Source organism: Hemiscyllium ocellatum, chromosome 44 (genome assembly GCF_020745735.1).
Source record: "Hemiscyllium ocellatum isolate sHemOce1 chromosome 44, sHemOce1.pat.X.cur, whole genome shotgun sequence".
NCBI lineage: Eukaryota > Metazoa > Chordata > Chondrichthyes > Orectolobiformes > Hemiscylliidae > Hemiscyllium > Hemiscyllium ocellatum.
The window spans coordinates 26,099,799-26,119,479 of NC_083444.1; the positions used below are offsets into that span (position 1 = coordinate 26,099,799).

The following is a 19,681-nucleotide window of genomic DNA, read 5'->3' on the forward strand; positions in this document are numbered from 1 at the left end:
AGACATCCCTGCTCCTGTACTCAAATCCCCTCACTGTTCTTGCATGTGTACTATCATAGACTGGTATACAGGACAACGTTCCCCTGGCGCACATCTATTTGCAATGAGTCTATGAATCTCCAATAATTCGTTGAGTTTTTGTGATAGTGATATTGTCAGGAGCTGTTGCCTTCTGCCTTCAGTTGTCGGTGATATTGTCTGTCATTCCTGTTTCTCCTGGGATCATTAGGATGCCAACAGGACTGGGTGATGGATGGGAAACTGGAGCATTCCTGATGTGTCATCACGTCTGTGCCCACCATGGCATGTTGGTAATAGTGGTCTAATAACTAGTTACTTGTCAGCGAGTGATTAACTTCCTGGGTTAGCTTATTTCCAACAACAATTACGAGGTCAATTCCTGGAATGGAGGGATTACCTTACACTGAAAGACTGAAGCGACTGGGCTTGTATACCCTTGAGTTTAGAAGACTGAGAGGGGATCTGATTGAGACATATAAGATTATGAAAGGATTGGACACTCTGGCAGCAGGAAACATGTTTCCGCTGATGGGCGAGTGCCGAACCAGAGGACACAGCTTAAAAATACGGGTTAGACCATTTAGGACAGAGATGAGGAGCAACTTCTTCACCCAGAGAGTGGTGGCTGTGTGGAATGCTCTGCCCCAGAGGACAGTGGAGGCCCAGTCTCTGGATTCATTGAAGAAAGAGTTGGATAGTGCTCTCAAGGATAGTGGAATCAAGGGTTATGGAGATAAGGCAGGAACAGGATACTGATTAGGAATGATCAGCCATGATCATATTGAATGGCGGTGCAGGCTCGAAGGGCTGAATGGCCTACTCCTGCACCTATTGTCTATTGTCTAACAAAGCTCACCTTCAGTCATGACAAACTGACTGGTTACTGTGTGCGTGAATGTCGTTTGCAGACCCACAGTGGATTAACCTTCAGGCAGAGTCACTACACGGCGTCCTTAAAAGTGCATTTACTTAAAGGTGAGGTACACAAGCAGCAGAACAGAGTGATGACCCACTCGAGGTTTTTATAAGGATGGAGGGGATTCAATGTCACAGTCATGTGTTTGCTCGCAGGGGTGACCATCCATCTTCGACAAATCAATCCCATCGGGAATTCAGGAGAAACATCAAAGAGTGGGGGAGAATGAGGAACTCTCTCTCACACAGGGAGCGGTCAAGTGAAATAGTCTTGCTCCTTCGAAGGTGGGGGCGGGGCGGGGAGCTGGATAAGTTCAGGAGGAAGGGACAGGAGAGCATACTGACGGGGTGAACTGGAGAAGGGGTGGGTGGGGAATTGTGTGGAACACCGAAGATCATCAGTGTGGATAAAAATATGTTGGATTTCATGTCTGTGTCTGTGTGTGTTTGTGGTGGTGTGTGTGAGAATTCTGTGTATCTCTCAGTTTTGGTACATATGATTTAATACACTTCCTGTCTATGTTAGCTGAAAATGTGTTGCTGGTTAAAGCACAGCAGGTTAGGCAGCATCCAAGGAACAGGAAATTCGACGTTTGGGGCCAGAGCCCTTCATCAGGACTCTGTTCCTGTTCCTTGGATGCTGCCTAACCTGCTGTGCTTTAACCAGCAACACATTTTCAGCTCTGATCTCCATCATCTGCAGACCTCACTTTTTACCTGTCTATGTTAGCCCAGACCACGCTTATGAAGTTGTGGCATAGCAGGACACTTGAGTAACATTCTCTCTCTCTCTCTCTCTCCCTCTCTCTCGTTCTCTCTCTGTCCTTCTTTCTCTCTCTCTCTGCCTCTCTCTCTCTCTCTCTCCCCCCTCCTGTCTGTCTCTCTCTTTCTCTCTCTGTATCTGTCTCTCCCCTCCTCCTCTCTGTCTGTCTGTCTGTCTCTCTTTCTCTCTCTCTCTGTCCCTTCTCTCTCTCTGTCTCTCTCTTCTCTCTCTTTAGATATTCGAGACAGTGGCCCGAAACCAGTGATGATGTTTGTTCATGGTGGATCTTATATGGAAGGCACAGGGAACATGTTCGAGGGGAGTGTCTTGGCAAGTTATGGAAATGTTATCGTTGTCACCATCAACTACAGACTGGGCGTCCTCGGTAAGCTCTGCTCATTGCCTTCTCCACTTCCTTGAAAAATTTACAAATTATGCTTCATCTATGCTCCACATTGTCACAACCAGAGAGTGTACAGTTCTGACCACCACATCATAAACACTGGAGAGAGCGCAGAGGTGTTTTGCAAGGACGATAACTAGATATGAGTCGGTCTAAAATCAGGAAAGGATTGAGAGGCTGGATCTTCGATCTCTTGAAATAAGAAAATATATAGGGTAACCTCAATGTGGATAATATATATTACAGAACAACCTCAATTATCCAAACGAGACGGCCAGGGTGTTTTTTGTACGGATAACAGTTAACGTTTTTACGGGACCTGGCAATCTTGTTTGGATAATCAGAAATTCAGATAATTGGTGTTTGGATAAACGAGGTTATTCTGTAAGATGTATTATCCTCATGACAGAAGAACCTGGATTGTGTGAATGAGACGGGTGGGGAGTATTTTGCTTGGATAACGTTTTTACAGGTCCTCATGATCTTGTTTGGGTAATCGGAAATTCAGATAATCGATGTTCGGATAATCGAGGTTGTTCTGTAAGATGTATTATCCTCATGACAGAAGAACCTGGATTATCTGAACAGGATGGGTGCAGAGTATTTTGCTCGGATAACTGATAATGTTTTTACGGGACCTCACACTCTTGTTCGGATCATCGATGTTCGGATAACTGAGGTAATTCTGCCATGACTTGGATAACGGAGGTGGATGTACTACTGGTGAGTTTGTGGATGGCACAAAAATAAGTGGAAAAGCAAATGGTGCGGAGGATTCCAAAGAGGGATAAAGGGCAAAACTTGGCAGACAGAATAGAACGTAGGAAAATGCGAGGTTATGGATTTTGCAAGAAGGGTTTCGGAGTTGAATATTTTTTAACCAGAGAGGCCACACAAAGTTACGGCACGTGCAGGGATTGAGGAGTCCTTGGGCAGGCATTACCAAAAAAGGCCGAGTGGGCAGAAGGGAAGGTGAATGGAATGACCTTTCTTTCAAACACAATGGGTCTTAGAGTTGGGAGGTTTCACAAAAATTGGGCAAGATCCAAATCAGATCATAACTGCAACACCGAACATTTCCGAGCCCCTTCCCCAAGGAGAGACACACTGGCATTGGAGACATTCCTGGGAAGGTTCACTCGGCTGATACCAGGGGCGATGGTTTATCAGGAAAAGTTGAAGATGTGAGAAGGTGACCTTACTGAAACATGCAAGCATCTTCAGGAACCGGATGGGGCGCAAAGATGGCTTCCCTCTGTGGGAGAGTCCGGGACCAGAGGGGAATCGTCCCAGAATAAGGGGTTGCCAATTTCAAATGACGATGAGGAGGGAATTTCTTCACTCAGAGCAGGAAATGGGAGGAAATCTTTAATTTGGTTTGCTTTATTGTTGTCACGTGCCCCTAAGTACAGGCAGATCAGAGCAAGCAAGGGCATGCTGAACCTAGGCTGCTTCGACAGAGAGAGGTCCCACTGCACAGAAGGGGCAGAAAGCAAGAGCAACGTTGTTCGAAGTCGGAGAGGTCCATTCGACAATCTAACACCAGCAGGAGAGAAGCTGGGCTTCAACCTGTCTGTGCGTGTGCTCAAGCTTCTGTCCCTTCTGCCTGACGGGAGAGGTTGGACGAGGGCGTTACTGGGCTGGGAGAGGCCTTTCTGCAGCAACAGGAAGTGAACATAGAGTCCGCGGATGGGAGGCAGGCTTCTGTGAGGGCCTAGGCTGTGCACACAACTTTCTGCGGTTTCTTATGGTCCTGGGCGGAGCAGTTGTCGGTTGAGGTGCTCTCTGTGGTGCGACTGGAAATGCTGGCGCATCTCCTTTGGGACACGCTGCATTTACAAAGCCTCCTGAGGGAGGGGGGGCATTGTCGTGCCTGCTTCACCGTCGCAATTTCCCATAGTCAATCCACCCTAACCTACACATCCCTGAACACTATGGGGCAATTTAGCATGGCCAATCCACCCTAACCTACACATCCCTGAACACTATGGGGTAATTTAGCATGGCCAATCCACCCTAACCTACACATCCCTGAACACTATGGGGTAATTTAGCATGGCCAATCCACCCTAGCCTACACATCCCTGAACACTATGGGGTAATTTAGCATGGACAATCCACCCTAACCTACACATCCCTGAACACTATGGGGTAATTTAGCATGGCCACTTCACCCTAACCCACACATCCCTGAACACTATGGGGTAATTTAGCATGGCCACTTCACCCTAACCTACACATCCCTGAACACTATGGGGTAATTTAGCATGGCCAATCCACCCTAACCTACACATCTTTAGACTGTGGGAGGAAACCGGAGCAACCGGAGGAACCCCACACAGACACAGTGAGAATGCGTAAACTCCACACAGACAGTCGCCCGAGGCTGGAATCGAACCCAGGTCCCTGGTGCTGTGAGGCAGCGGCGCTAACCACTGAGTCACCGTGCCACTCCCACATCTGACAATTTCGTGTTGTCGTGCACAGAACATATACACCAAGTCCCTTCAGCTCATCAAACAGGTCTCTCTGGCCAATTATCAAGACTCAGCTGCATTGAGCATGGCACAGTTGTTTTCCAATCTGTGATTCCTGGAGAATCCTTGGCTTTCCCACCTGTTGAACCATTCAATTGCTCATTGATTTCGATGGACCGCATTGAGTAATGCCTATCCAACTTATAATGAATGGCAGACCTGTTCCAAAACTGTTCCCATCCTAATTCTTGGTCAATCACGCTCATGCCTGTTGTTCTTGACTCAGATTATGTTCCTGGATATCACAAAACTTACTCTCATCCCCCCCACCCTGCCCCTGTGACATGCTGAGGGAGTGCTGCGTTGTTGGAGGGCTGCCATTTTGAGAAGATAACGAACTTGTCAGATGAGAGTCAAAGTTGTCTTTTGCCATTCCTTTCCTTTAATAACTTGACATTTATTGCCCATCCCAAGATCCCCCTTGAGCTGAATGCCTTGTTTGTTCGGTTTGTAGGGTAGTTAATTATCAACCGTATTGCTATGTGTCTGGAGCCACATGTAGGCCCAGACCAGGTCAGGCCAGCAGATTTCCTGAAGGATGTTAGTGATCCAGTTGGGGATTTTTGTGATAGTTGCCACGGTCACCATTATTCCCATCATTCCAGATTTTTATTCACCTCCTGCGCTGAGACTCGAACCCATGCCACCCCACCCCCCCACCAACGAACACGAACCTGGGGTTCTGGGTTACTGGCTCAAACCACCGCCTCTCCAGATTCAAATCGGGGTGTGATTGGGCGATTTCAGCAGAGCACCTTTGGACGTTTCAGAATTAGTTCCCACATGACTCTGAGCTGGGCGGGAGTCTGCGTTGTGAGGAGAGTGCGGAGATATGTCAGAGTGATCTATCCAAGCTGAGACAATGGGGAAGTGCACGGCAGCGTGGATAAACGTGAGGTCATCCACTTTGGTGGCAAAAACAGGAAGGCAGGCTCTCATCTGGATGGCGAAAGTATGGAAATTAATATGGGAGATGTGTAATTAAATTCATGGAGCGGTGCACAGAATCATGTGACAGATGAGCACCAGTCGCGCAATATGATAGGTCAGTCAAATCATGTGATAAATGAGCAAGCGTTAAAGACAATGGTGGCACAAGGTTTAAGTGTTAATTTGAAGATCATTGTGGCAGAAGATGATTAGTTTAGGAAGATAATACAAGCTAATATGATTGGTTATGCTAATGACTCCAGATAAGCGCGGCAATGAGGATATTATGAGACGTAGCAAGCTGGGGGGCAGTCGGGAAGCCATTTTCTGATCACCACAGCTTTTGTTTACAATTAGAAGTTCAACATCTTGAGGAATTCTCTGCATCTCCTGGTGATTCACACAGAGCATCGGGTACAAACTCTCCACAGCAATGGATTGGGGAATGGGGCCTGGATGTGCCCGTACACCAGTCACTGAGGTGAACAGCAGGCAATGATGAAGGCATGCTGGGGGAGGTACAAGTACAGGAGCAGGGATGTCTGGCTGCAATCGTAAAAGGCCTTGGTGAGACCCCCACCTGGAGTGCCGTGTGCAGTTTTGGTCTCTTCCTCTGGGGAGGGACGGTCAGGCTTTGGAGGGAATGAGACAGAGGTTTACCAAGGGGGCTGCTTCCTGGCACAGAGGTGTGAAGTCAGTGAGGTCATTCCCCGGTTTGTTAGCCGCGATTTGGCTGCGACGCAATCGGTGAATGGGGCGAACGGTTTCTCTACGACGCAGACTCCTGTGGGCCTTAACGCGATTCCCTCCCCGGCGCTAGGGCGTCGCAGAAGGCGGAGGAGTGGACTCCGCGTGGACGTCCCATCATGGTCGCTCACTTTCTAGTGAAGAGCTTCATGAAAGGCCATACTCAGTTATTTTCGGGTCCCGTGCTTTGCGAAGCTCCCTGTGTTCTCCCATGAAGATGCAAGGACAAAGTTGGAAGAGTGCTGACAGGAAGCATCCAGGCGAAAGAAATCACGGGTGGTCCCCGCAGAAGAGAGGCTACGACACTTGAACAGCGGCGACACGTTTTCAGCATGATGGGAGAGCAGGTGATATTGTCCCTGCAACAGGAAGAGCGGAGCCGACGTTAGAGACCATGCAGAAAGGATTCAAGCAAGCTGCATTGCTGGGACAAATCTGAGTGCCAGCAAGTCCGAGAGATCACAAACAAAGGAACTTGAGGTGGACAGAGCAGCCTTTCAATGAAGCTCCATCAAGAAAGCAATGTGGGATCACCTTACTCACCATAAAACAGCAAGCCTTCTCCATTTATGGGGACCTGAGGCAAAATGCTGACAATCCTAGGCACAGATGTGCCTACCTTCATTGCTAGGAGGGATACAACACGGGGTAAACCCTCTCTGCTAACTTAAACCAGCCACACAGAAAATATTCCCCTCTGTTAAAATTCGAGAGGTATAGACTTATCCCAGAGATTGATGTTTAAAGTAAAAATTAGCAAGTTTATTCTTTAAGTCCAACAGAGAATATTAAAACCAACAACTATTTCCAACTCTGAAACCTATCTTTTACCACCCACTCGACAATACTATTCCAATAAAAAAATCCTGATGAAGATTTGCAAAAAAAAAGTAGTGTTTCAAAACCAGTCACTTTGCCCATTCTCCTCTGTATATTTTCCACTGCAGATTCTCTCCATGTTGGCCTGTATGTTCTGCTGCACAAACTCCCCACAGACAGGTACCTCTCAGAGAGCTGTTCTGCTAGCATTCTCGACTTGTTGATGGCTTGGCAGTTCTTCCTCTAGCTGTTCAAAATGTCCAGTTTGAAACCCCAAAAGATCGGATTGTCTCATTGGTTTTAATATGATCAAAATACAAAATTCAAATTTGAGAGAATTTTGGTATCTTGGGGCATAATTTAAACGAGGAGAAAGTGAGGACTGCAGATGCTGGAAATCAGAGCCAAAATGTGTGTTACTGGAAAAGCGCAGCAGGTCAGGCAGCATCCGAGGGGCAGGAGAATCAACGTTGCAGGCGTGAGCCCTTCAAGGTAGCACAGTGGCTCAGTGGTTAGGACTGCTGCTCCCCAGCACCAAGTTCAAATCCAACCTCAGACAATTGTCTGTGGAGAGGGCACGTTCTCCCCGTATCTGCATGGGTATCCTTCCACAATCCAAAGATGTGCAGGTTAGGGTGGATTGGCCATGCTAAATTGCCCCATAGTGTTCAGGGATGTGCAGGTTAGGGTGGATTGGCCATGCTAAATTGCCCCATAGTGTTCAGGGATGTGCAGGTTAGGGTGGATTGCCCATGCTAAATTGCCCCATAGTGTTCAGGGATGTGTGGGCTAGGGTGGATTGCCCATGCTAAATTACCCCATAGTGTTCAGGGATGTGTAGGTAAGGGAGGATTGGCCATGCTAAATTACCCCATAGTGTTCTGTGATGTGCAGTCAAAGGTGGATTGGCCGTGCTAAATTGCCCCATAGAGATCTGGGATGTGTAGGTAAGGGTGGATTGGCCATGCTAAATTGTCCCATAGTGTTCAGGGATGTGTGGGTTAGGGTGGATTGGCCACGCTAAATTACCCCATAGTGTTCAGGGATGTGTGGGTGAGGGTGGAGTGGCCGTGCTAAATTACCCCATAGTGTTCAGAGATGTGTAGGTTAGGGTGGATTGGCAATGCTAAATTATCCCTTAGGGCTCAGGGATGTGTTGTTTAGGGTGGATTGGCCATGCTAAATTACCCCATAGTCTCCAGGAATATGTAGGTTAGGGTGGATTGGCCGTGCTAAATTACCCCATAGTCTCCAGGAATGTGTAGGTTAGGGTGGATTGGCCGTGCTAAATTGCCCATAGTGTTCAGGGATGTGTAGGTTAGGGTGGATTGGCCATGCTAAATTACCCCATTGTGTTGAGGGATGTGTAGTTTAGGGTGGATTGGCCGTGCTAAATTATCCCATACTGTTCAGGGATGTGTGGGTTAGGGTGTAGTGGCCGTGCTAAATTACCCCATAGTGTTCAGGGATGTGTAGGTTAGGGTGGATTGGCCATGCTAAATTACCCCATAGTGTTCAGGGACGTGTAAGTGAGGGTGGATTGGCCATGCTAAATTGCCCCATAGTGTTCAGGGATGTGTAGGTTAGGATGGATTGGCCATGCTAAATTACCCCATAGTGTTCAGGGATGTGTAGGTTAGGGTGGATTGGCCATGCTAAATTGCCCCATAGTGTTCAGGGATGTGTAGGTTAGGGTGGATTGGCCATGCTAAATTACCTCATAGTGTTCTGGGACGTGTAGGTTAGGGTGGATTGGCCGTGCTAAATTACCCCATAGTGTTCTGGGACGTGTAGGTTAGGGTGGATTGACCTTGCTAAATTACCCTATAGTGTTCATGGCTGTGTAGGTTAGGGTGGATTGGCCATGCTAAATTGCCCATCGCGTTCAGGGATGTGTAGTTTAGGGTGGATTGGCCATGCTAAATGACCCCATAGTGTTCAGGGATGTGTGGGTGAGGGTGGAGTGACCGTGCTAAATTGCCCATCGTGTTCAGGGATGTGTAGTTTAGGGTGGATTGGCCATGCTAAATGACCCCATATGTTCAGGGATGTGTGGGTGAGGGTGGAGTGGCCATGCTAAATTGCCCCATAGTGTTCAGGGATGTGTAGGTTAGGGTGGATTGGCCATGCTAAATTACCTCATAGTGCTCAGGGATGTGTAGGTTAGGGTGGATTGGCCATGCTAAATTGCCCCATAGTGTTCAGGGATGTGTAGGTAAAGGTGGATTGGCCATGCTAAATTGTCCCATAGTGTTCAGGGATGTGTAGGTTAGGGTGGATTGGCCATGCTAAATTTTCCCTTAGTGTTCAGGGATGTGTAGGTTAGGGTGGATTGGCTGTGCTAAATTGCCCATTGTGTTCAGGGATGTTTATGTGAGGGTGGATTGCCCATGCTAAATTGCCTCATAGTGTTCAGGGATGTGTGGGTGAGGGTGGAGTGGCCGTGCTTAATTACCTCATAGTGTTAGGTACATTAGTCTGGGTTTTAATGTAGGATTGCGGAATGTGTCTGGCTGGGTTACTCCTCGGAGGGTCAGTGTGGACGCAATGGGCCGAACGGCCTGTTTCCACCCTGTTGGAAATCTAATCTTCCGATTAAGCAAGAAAGGTTGGATGACAGGGCAAATATTTTTCTGAACTTTTTGTTGATGCTTTCGAGGATGTTTTTAGGAAGTATTGAAGGGGAAAGTAACTTTCTTCCCATTCTGGATAATGGACCAAGCCATCCCCCTTGTGTGCTTCCTGAAAACATCACGGTGCTGTCTCCACCTCCAAACACACCCTCTCTCACGGACCAGGGTGCAATAGCAGCTTTCAGAAGGTTATTATTGAAGGTGCACATTCAGGAAGCTGATTGCAGGGGCTAATGAGGACAACACTTTTCAATTCTGGAAGAGCTTTAACATGGAACATGCTGCAGGCCTGGAATGATGTCAGTCGGGACTGCATGCACGCGGTTTGTCCGAATCTGCTCCCAGGTTTTCTTCATGATTTTAAAGGCGTTGAATTGTCCAAGCATCTTCTCGCCATCAAAGGACATTGTGTGGTTCTTACAAAGTAAGTCGGATTGGAGTGAGGATGTCGAGGAGCTGCGGGAGTCCCGTGTCGGAGACCTCCCCACAGCTGATCTGCTGCAACCTGTTGCTGCGGGGGAAGCTCAAGATGAAGACGACCAACTCCAGCACCACCAGGGCTTTCCGCTTTCTCTTCTACCCTGAGGGAAGTCGCGAAGGCTGTCGCAGCTCTTCGAAGCTGGTGAGTGCATTGCAGAACGCGGCAAGTGTAGAGTCTGATCTGGCTCCCCTCGGAACAGGAGGAAGATGGCAAAGCAGCAAGAATGTGAGATGCCCTTTTTTAAGCCAACCCGAAGAAACAGGCTGAGGTTAGCGAACCCACAGTCACCCCCTTCTGGACTAAAACTTCTCTCGCATCGTAACCCTGGACCCAGAGCTGCACCTGAAGGGGACGCTGATGATGACCCTCAACCCCGCCTTCATAATGTAACTCAGCAACCCCTTAAAGTGTTATTTCATTAAAATATACATTTACTTGCTAGTGTTAGGCTAAGTACTATTTTTGGTTTGATTTTTACTGATATTTTTGGTGGATCGGCCCTGAATCCCATAGGCCCCGTTGTTTCTACCGCCCGATTTCCTGTCATGGGAGGTCACACGGGAACGCATTCTCGAAGAACCGACTGTATATTCACTGGAGAAGAATGAGGGAGAAACCTATAAAATTCTAAAAGGACTTTGACAGCTGAATAGGAGGAGGGATATTCCCAGTGACTGGGGGGGTTCAGAACCAGGGGCCAGTCAAAGAATTAGGGGCAGGTCCATTTATCAAACTTAGAAAATTCCAGCGCAGTACAGGCCCTTCGGCCCTCGATGTTGTGCCGACCTGTGGAACCAAACTAAAGCCTATCTAACCTACACTATTCCATTCCATATGCCTATCCAATGCCCATTTAAATGCCCTTAAAGTTGGCGAGACCACTACTGTTGCAGGCAGTGCGTTCCACACCCCAACTACTCTCTGAGTAAAGAGACTACCTCTGACATCTGTCCAATATCTATCACCCCTCATTTTAAAGCTATGTCCCCACGTGCTAGCCATCACCATCCAGGGAAAAAGGCTCTCCCTGCCCACCCTGTCTAACTCTCTGATTATCTTACATGTCTCTATTAAGTCACCTCTCAACCTTCTTCTCTATTGGAAACAGACCCAAGTCCCTCAGCCTTTCCTCATAAGACCTTCCCTCCATAACCAGGCAACATCCTGGTAAATCTCCTCTGAACCCTTTCCAAAGCTTCCACATCTTCCTGTAACGCAGTGACCAGAACTGTACACAATACTCCAAGTGCGGCCGCACCAGAGTTTTGTACAGCTGCAGCATGACCTCGTGGCTCCGAAACTCGATCCCCCTACCAACAAACGCCAACACACTGTACCCCCTCTTAACAACCCTATCAACCTGGGTGGCAACTTTGAGGGGTTGAGGACTGAGATGGGAAGAAACGCCTTCACCAGAGGGTGAGGGGGACACCTGTGGAATTCTCTGTCACAGAGAAATGTCGAGGCCAAAATGGCGAATGTTTACAAGATGGGGTGAGGTTGAGTTCTGAGGGCTAAAGGGGTCAGAGGGTATGGGGCGGGTGGGGGGAGAACAGGGCCATGGGTTAGATGGTCAGCCATGATCATATAGAATGGCGGAGGAGACTCAAGGAGCTTCCTGCCTGCTACTATTTCCTATGTTGCTATGGATCATGAGGACACAACCAAGATGGAGGAGACAGTGAGTTAAGCTTAGGAAGGTAGCAGCCTGTAACTCTGCGCTTTGCAAAGCCTGTGGGGAGGGAAGCAGGCCCAGGGCAAACTGCAGGTACAGATGAGGACTCTATAGAGACAGAGCCAGAGGACCAGAAATGCACAGGGATCAGTGGACCCTGCTGTGCCATTGTTACATACCTACCTTTGTTCCGTAAACCCTTAAACCTCTCACCACCCCCCCGGCCCAGTGAAGCACAGCAATGGAGTTTTGAAATCCCTACTTGAAACCCACCCACCCCTCCCCACAAGCCATGAGGGATAGAGCTCCAGCCTCCTGCTTCTCTTTGAGTGAGGTGATGTACTCAGGCAGGGAGTACATGATGAACAGTATGACCCTGGGAAGCGTCAAGGATTAGATAGGACCTTGGTGTGCACACCCACCGGTCCCTGAACATAGAACATAGAACAGTACAGCATAGAACAGGCCCTTCAGCCCACCATGTTGTGCCGACCATTGATCCTCATGTACGAACCCTCAAATTTCTGTGACCATATGCACATCCAGTTGTCTCTTAAATGTCCCCAATGACCTTGCTTCCACAACTGCTGCTAGCAACGGATTCCATGCTCTCACAACTCTCTGTGTGTAAAGAACCCGCCTCTATACTTTCCTCCAACCAGCTTAAAACTATGACCCCTCATGTTAGCCATTTCTGCCCTGGGAAATAGTCTCTGGCTATCAACTCTATCTATGCCTCTCATTTTGTATACCTCAATTAGGTCCCCTCTCCTCCTCCTTTTCTCCAATGAACAAAGTCCGAGCTCAGTCAACCTCTCTTCATAAGATAAGCCCTCCATTCCAGGCAGCATCCTGGTAAACCTCCTCTGAGCCCTCTCCAAAGCTTCCACATCTTTCTTATAATAGGGAGATCAGAACTGGACACAGTATTCCTAGTGCGGTCTAACCAAAGTTTTATACAGCTGCAACAAGATCTCACAACTCTTAAACTCAATCCCCCTGTTCATGACGGCCAAAACACCATATGCTTTCTTAACAACCCTGTCCACTTGGGTGGCCATTTTAAGGGATCTATGTACCTGCACACTAAGATCCCTCTGTTCCTCCACACTGCCAAGAATCCTGTCTTTAATCCTGTACTCAACTTTCAAATTTGACCTTCCAAACTGCATCACCTCGCATCTATCCAGGTTGAACTCCATCTGCCACCTCTCAGCCCATCTCTGCATCCTGTCAATGTCCCGCTGCAGCCTACAACAGCCCTCTATACTGTCAACGACACCTCCAACCTTTGTGTTGTCTGCAAACTTGCTGACCCATCCTTCAATCCCCTCATTCAAATCATTCATAAAAATTACAAACAGTAGAGGCCCAAGGACAGAACCCTGTGGAACACCACGCACCACTGACTTCCAGGCAGAATATTTCCCTTCTACTACCACTCGCTGTCTTCTGTTGACCAGCCAATTCTGTATCCAGACAGCTAAATTCCCCCTATCTCATTCCTCCTGACCTTCTGAATGAGCCTACCATGGGGAACCTTATCAAATGCCTTGCTGAAGTCCATATACACCACATCCACAGCTCAACCCTCATCAACTTTTCTAGTCACATCCTCAAAGAACTCGATAGGGTTTGTGAGGCATGACCTGCCCCTCACAAAGCCGTGCTGAAGGGATCAGAACTGGTGGGTAAAGTGTTAAGAAGGTTAAAGGGGGGGAATACTTACCTTTATGAGCCCAGGTGCAGTTTAAGACCAGGGAGGTTATTGTTGGAACTGGATAAAATGTTGATGAGGCCACATCTACACTATTGAGTGTAGTTCTGGAATCCACATTATAGGAGGGATGTGACAGCACTGGAGAGACTGTGGAGGACATTTACCCAGGATGTTGCCTGGGCTGGAGAGTTCCAGTTGTGAAGAGAAACTGAAGGTTTGGAGATGTGAGGGTAACATGTGAGGTACATGGATGGGTGCTTAATCTAGGATAGATGTTCGGCACAACATCGTGGGCTGAAGGGCCTGTTCTGTGCTGTATTGTTCTATGTTCTATGTTCTATGTTCTATAGAACATTCTGGCACAGTACAGGCCCTTCGGCCCTCGATGTTGCGCTGACCTGTGGAACCAATCTGAAGCCCATCTAACCGACACTTTCATCCATGTGTCTATCCAATGACCATTTAAATGCCCTTAAAGTTGGTGAGTCTACTACTGTTGCAGGCAGTGCGTTCCATGCCCCTACGACTTTCTGAGTAAAGAAACTATCTCTGCCATCTGTCCTGTATCTATCACCCCTCAATTTAATGCTATGTCCCCTTGTGCTAGCCATCACCATCCGAGGAAAAAGGCTCTCACTGTCCACCCTGTCTAACCCTCTGATTATCTTGTATGTCTCTATTAAGTCACCTCTCAACCCCCTTCTCTCTAACGAAAACAGCCTCAAGTCCCTCCGCCTTTCCTCATAAGACTTTCCCTCCAAACCAGGCAACATCCTGGTAAATCTATTCTGAACCCTTTCCAAAGCTTCCACATCCTCCCTATAATGCGGTGACCAGAACTGTACACAATACTCCAAGTGCGGCCACACCAAAGTTCTGTACAGCTGCAGCATGACCTCGTGGCTCCGAAACTCAATCCCTCTCCCAATAAAAACTAACACACTGTACGCCTTCTTAACAACCCTCTCAACCTGGGTGGCAACTTTCAGGGATCTGTGTACCTGGACACCATCTCTAGCCAAACGTGTATCCCGTGACCCTCAGGAGTGCCTCCATTGTAACTGTTTCCACATCCCTGACATTTCAGGGCACGACGTTGCTGTCTGAAAAGGTTTGCTTTGCTCACATCCCCTTGGCTTTATTTCCACATCACTTTCAAGCGAAACCCCTCTCATTCCTGTTGCTTTTATGAGTGGGAACAGTCTCTTTGAGGAGAAGGTGAGGACGTGCAGATGCTGGAGTCGAGAGTGTGGTGCTGGAAAAGCACAGCAGGTCAGGCAGCATCTGAGGAGCAGGAGGGTCGACGTTTCGGGCAAAAGCCCTTCATCAGGAATGAGGCTGGGAGTCTCGGGGGGGTGGAGAGAGAAATGGGAGGGGGGGTGGGGCTAGGGAGAAGAGTACAATAGTTGGATGGGGGAGGGGATGAAGGTGATAGGTCAGAGGGGAGGGTGGAGTGGATAGGTGGGAAGGAAGATTGACAGGTAGGACAGGCCATGAGGGCGGGTCTGAGCTGGAAGTTTGGAACTAGGGTGAGGTGGGGGAAGGGGAAATGAGGAAGCTGTTGAAGTCCACATTGATGCCCTGGGGTTGAAGTGTTCCGAGGCGGAAGATGAGGCGTTCTTCCTCCAGGCGTCTGGTGGTGAGGGAGCGGCGGTGAAGGAGGCCCAGGACCTCCATGTCCTCGGCAGAGTGGGAGGGGGAGTTGAAATGTTGGGCCACGGGGCGGTGTGGTTGGTGGGTGCGGGTGTCCCGGAGATGTTCCCTGAAACGGTCCATAGGTTGGCGTCCAGTCTCGCCGATGTAGAGGAGATCATGTCGAGAGCAATGGACACAGGAGATGAAGGTGGGAGGATGTGCTGGAAATCTCTGCTGGATGTGGAAGATACCGTTGGGGCCTTGATGGAGGTGAGGGGGGAGGCGTGGGCACAGTTTATACACCTATTGCTGCGGCAAGGGGAGGTGCTGGGAGGGGAGCCTCTACACCCCCTCCCTATCTCTGTAACCCCCTCTAGCCCCTACACCCCCTCCCTATCTCTGTCACCCCCTCCAGCCCCTACACCCCCTCCCTATTTCTGTCACCCCCTCCAGCCCCTACACCCCACCCTATCTCTGTAACCTCCTCCAGCCCCTACACCCCCTCCCTATCTCAGTAACCCCCTCCAGCCCCTACATCCCCTCCCTATCTCAGTAACCCCCTCCAGCCCCTACACCCCCTCCCTATCTCTGTAACCCCCTCCAGCTCCTACACCCCCTCTCTATCTCTGTAACCCCCTCCAGCTCCTACACCCCTCCCTATCTCGGTAACCCCCTCCAGCTCCTACACCCCCTCTCTATCTCTGTAACCCCCTCCAGCTCCTACACCCCTCCCTATCTCGGTAACCCCCTCCAGCCCCTACACCCCCTCTCTATCTCTGTAACCACCCCCAGCCCCTACACCCCCTCCCTATCTCTGTAACCCTCTCCAGCCCCTACACCTCCTCCCTATATCTGTAACCCACACCAGCTCCTACACCCCTCCCTATCTCGGTAACCCCCTCCAGCCCCTACACCCCCTCTCTATCTCTGTAACCCCCTCCAGTCCCTACACCCCTCCCTATCTCTGTAACCCCCTCCAGCTCCGACACCCCCTCCCTATCTCTGTAATCCCCTCCAGTCCCTACACCCCTCCCTATCTCGGTAACCCCCTCCAGCTCCTACACCCCCTCTCTATCTCTGTAACCCCCTCCAGCCCCTACACCCCCTCCCTATCTCTGTAACCCCCTCCAGTCCCTACACCCCTCCCTATCTCTGTAACCCCCTCCAGCTCCTACACCCCCTCTCTATCTCTGTAACCCTCTCCAGCCCCTAAATCCCCTCACTATCTCTGTAACCCCCTCCAGCCCCTACACCCCCTCCCTATCTCTGTAACCCCCTTCAGCCCCTACACCCCCTCTCTATCTCTGTAACCCCCTCCAGCCCCTACACCCCCTCCCTATCTCTGTAACCCCCTCCAGTCCCTACACCCCTCCCTATCTCTGTAACCCCCTCCAGCTCCTACACCCCCTCTCTATCTCTGTAACCCTCTCCAGCCCCTAAATCCCCTCACTATCTCTGTAACCCCCTCCAGCCCCTACACCCCCTCCCTATCTCTGTAACCCCCTTCAGCCCCTACACCCCCTCCCTATCTCTGTAACCCTCTCCAGCCCCTAAATCCCCTCACTATCTCTGTAACCCCCTCCAGCCCCTACATCCCCTCTCTAGCTCTGTAACCCTCACCAGCTCCTACACCCCCTCCCTATCTCTGTAGCCCTTTCCAGCCCCTACACCCCCTCCCTATCTCTGTAACCCCCTCCAGCCCCTGCAACCCTCCCTATCTCTGTAACCAGCCCCAGCCCCTACACCCCCTCCCTATCTCTGTAACCCCCTCCAGCCCCTACACCCTGTCCCTATCTTTGTAACCCCCTCCAGCCCCTACACCCCCTCCCTATCTCTGTAACCCCCTCCAGCCGCTACACCCTGTCCCTATCTCTGTAACCCCCTCCAGTCCCTACACCCCCTCCCTATCTCTGTAACCCCCTCCAGCCCCTACACCCCCTCCCTATCTCTGTAACCCCCTCCAGCCCCTACACCCTGTCCCTATCTTTGTAACCCCCTCCAATCCCTACACCCCCTCCCTATCTCTGTAACCCCCTCCAGCCCCTACACCCTGTCCCTATCTCTGTAACCCTCTCCCTATCTCCGTAACACCCTCCAATTCTGATCTCTTGAACCAACCTCGAATCCCATCACAGCATTGTTGGCGACTGGGTCTTCAGCTGCTTGGGGGCCACGCTCTTGAATTCCCTCCCAAATCCCGCCCCGCCCTAAACCGTTCCACCTCCCTCTGCCATCTGCCTTAAATCTACTCTCTAAATCCTATCCCATTCGACCAGGGTTTCTGATCGCTTGGCGTTAGTCACCCCTCACTGGGCTTGGGGTTTCCCTTATTTTTACGGTCCCTTCAGGAGGAAAGCGAGTGACATGCTGAAATGGTCGCTTTTGTGGTGACAGGCTGTAGGCAGTGGATTTGCACAATGGTTGTCATGGTACCTCAGCTGTTTGCGATGATATCAATGACTTTGATGTGGGAGCCAAAGTTAATGTAACAAAACGTACCGTTTGTAGGCTGATGTAAGGCCTCACAATTGTAGGGAGTTTTAGAGTGAGGTTCACTACCGTGTGGAAATAGGCCCTTTGGCCCAACAAGTCCACACCGACCCCGAGCAGAATAACCCACCAAGACCCGTTCCCCTACATTTACTCCTGACAAATGCACCTAATCTACACATCACTGAACACCAGGCTGTACTCCAACAGGTTACATTTGGAGCATTAACTTTCAGATGCAGAATTACCCATAGTGTTCAGGGATGTGTAGGTTAGGGTGGATTGGCCAGGCTAAATTACCCCATTGTGTTCAGGGATGTGTAGGTTAGGGTGGATTGGCCATGCTAAATTACCCCATAGTGTTCAGGGATGTGTAGGTTAGGGTGGATTGGCCGTGCTAAATTACTCCATAGTGTTCAGGGATGTATAGGTTAGGGTGGATTGGCCATGCTAATTTGCCCCATAGTGTTCAGGGATGTGTAGGTCAGGGCTTAGTGGCCATGCTAAATTACTCCATAGTGTTCAGGGATGTGTAGGTTAGGGTGGATTGGCCATGCTAAATTACACCATAGTGTTCAGGGACGTGTGGATTAGGGTGGATTGGCCATGCTAAATTACCCCATAGTGCTCAGGGATGTGTAGGTTAGGGTGGATTGGCCATGCTAAATTACCCCATAGTGTTCAGGGATGTGTAGGTTAGGGTGGATTGGCCATGCTAAATTACCCCATAGTGTTCAGGGATGTGTAGGTTAGGGTGGATTGGCCGTGCTAAATTACTCCATAGTGTTCAGGGATGTATAGGTTAGGGTGGATTGGCCATGCTAATTTGCCCCATAGTGTTCAGGGATGTGTAGGTTAGGGCTTAGTGGCCATGCTAAATTACTCCATAGTGTTCAGGGATGTGTAGGTTAGGGTGGATTGGCCATGCTAAATTACACCATAGTGTTCAGGGACGTGTGGATTAGGGTGGATTGGCCATGCTAAATTACCCCATAGTGCTCAGGGATGTGTAGGTTAGGGTGGATTGGCCATGCTAAATTACCCCATAGTGTTGAGGGATGTGTAGGTTAGGGTGGATTGGCCATGCTAAATTACTCCATCGTGTTCAGGGATGTGTAGGTTAGGGTGGATTGGCCGTGCTAAATTACCCCAAAGTGTTCAGGGATGTGTAGGTTAGGGTGGATTGGCTGTGCTAAATTGCCCCATAGTGTTCAGGGATGTGTAGGTTAGGGTGGATTGGCCGTGCTAAATTACCCCATAGTGTTGAGGGATGTGTAGGTTAGGGTGGATTGGCTGTGCTAAATTGCCCCATAGTGTTCAGGGATGTATAGGTTAGGGTGGATTGGCCGTGCTAAATTGTCCCATAGTGTTGAGGGATGTGTAGGTTAGGGTGGATTGGCCGTGCTAAATTACCCCACAGTGTTCAGGGATATGCAGGTTACGGTGGATTGGCCGTGCTAAATTACCCCACAGTGTTCAGGGATGTGTAGGTTAGGGTGGATTGGCCATGCTAAATTGCCCCATAGTGTTCAGGGATGTGCAGGTTAGGGTGGATTGGCCGTGCTAAATTACCCCATAGTGTTCAGGGATGTGTAGGTTAGGGTGGATTGGCCATGCTAAATTGCCCCATAGTGTTCAGGGATGTGTAGGTTAGGGTGGATTGGTCATGCTAAATTGCCCCATAGTTTTCAGGGATGTGTAGGTTAGGGTGGATTGGCCGTGCTAAATTACCCCATAGTGTTCAGGGATGTGTAGGTTAGGATGGATTGGCCGTGCTAAATTACCCCATAGTGCTCAGTGATGTGTAGGTTAGGGTGAATTGGCCGTGGTAAATTGCCCCACAGTGTTCAGGGATGTGTAGGTTAGGGTGGATTGGCCATGCTAAATTGCCCCATAGTGTTCAGGGATGTGT

The 19,681-nt window shown here is 49.5% G+C and overlaps 1 protein-coding gene across 1 annotated transcript in view; it reads left to right on the top strand.

Annotated features, from left to right (window-relative positions):
* Positions 1-19,681, top strand: part of LOC132835328 (neuroligin-1-like) — a 305,115-nt gene that overhangs the window by 246,820 nt on the left and 38,614 nt on the right. Inside the window, exon 3 of the mRNA XM_060854774.1 lies at positions 1,935-2,084. Coding sequence (XP_060710757.1) covers positions 1,935-2,084 — 150 coding nt within the window. The remainder of the gene's footprint in view (positions 1-1,934; positions 2,085-19,681) is intronic.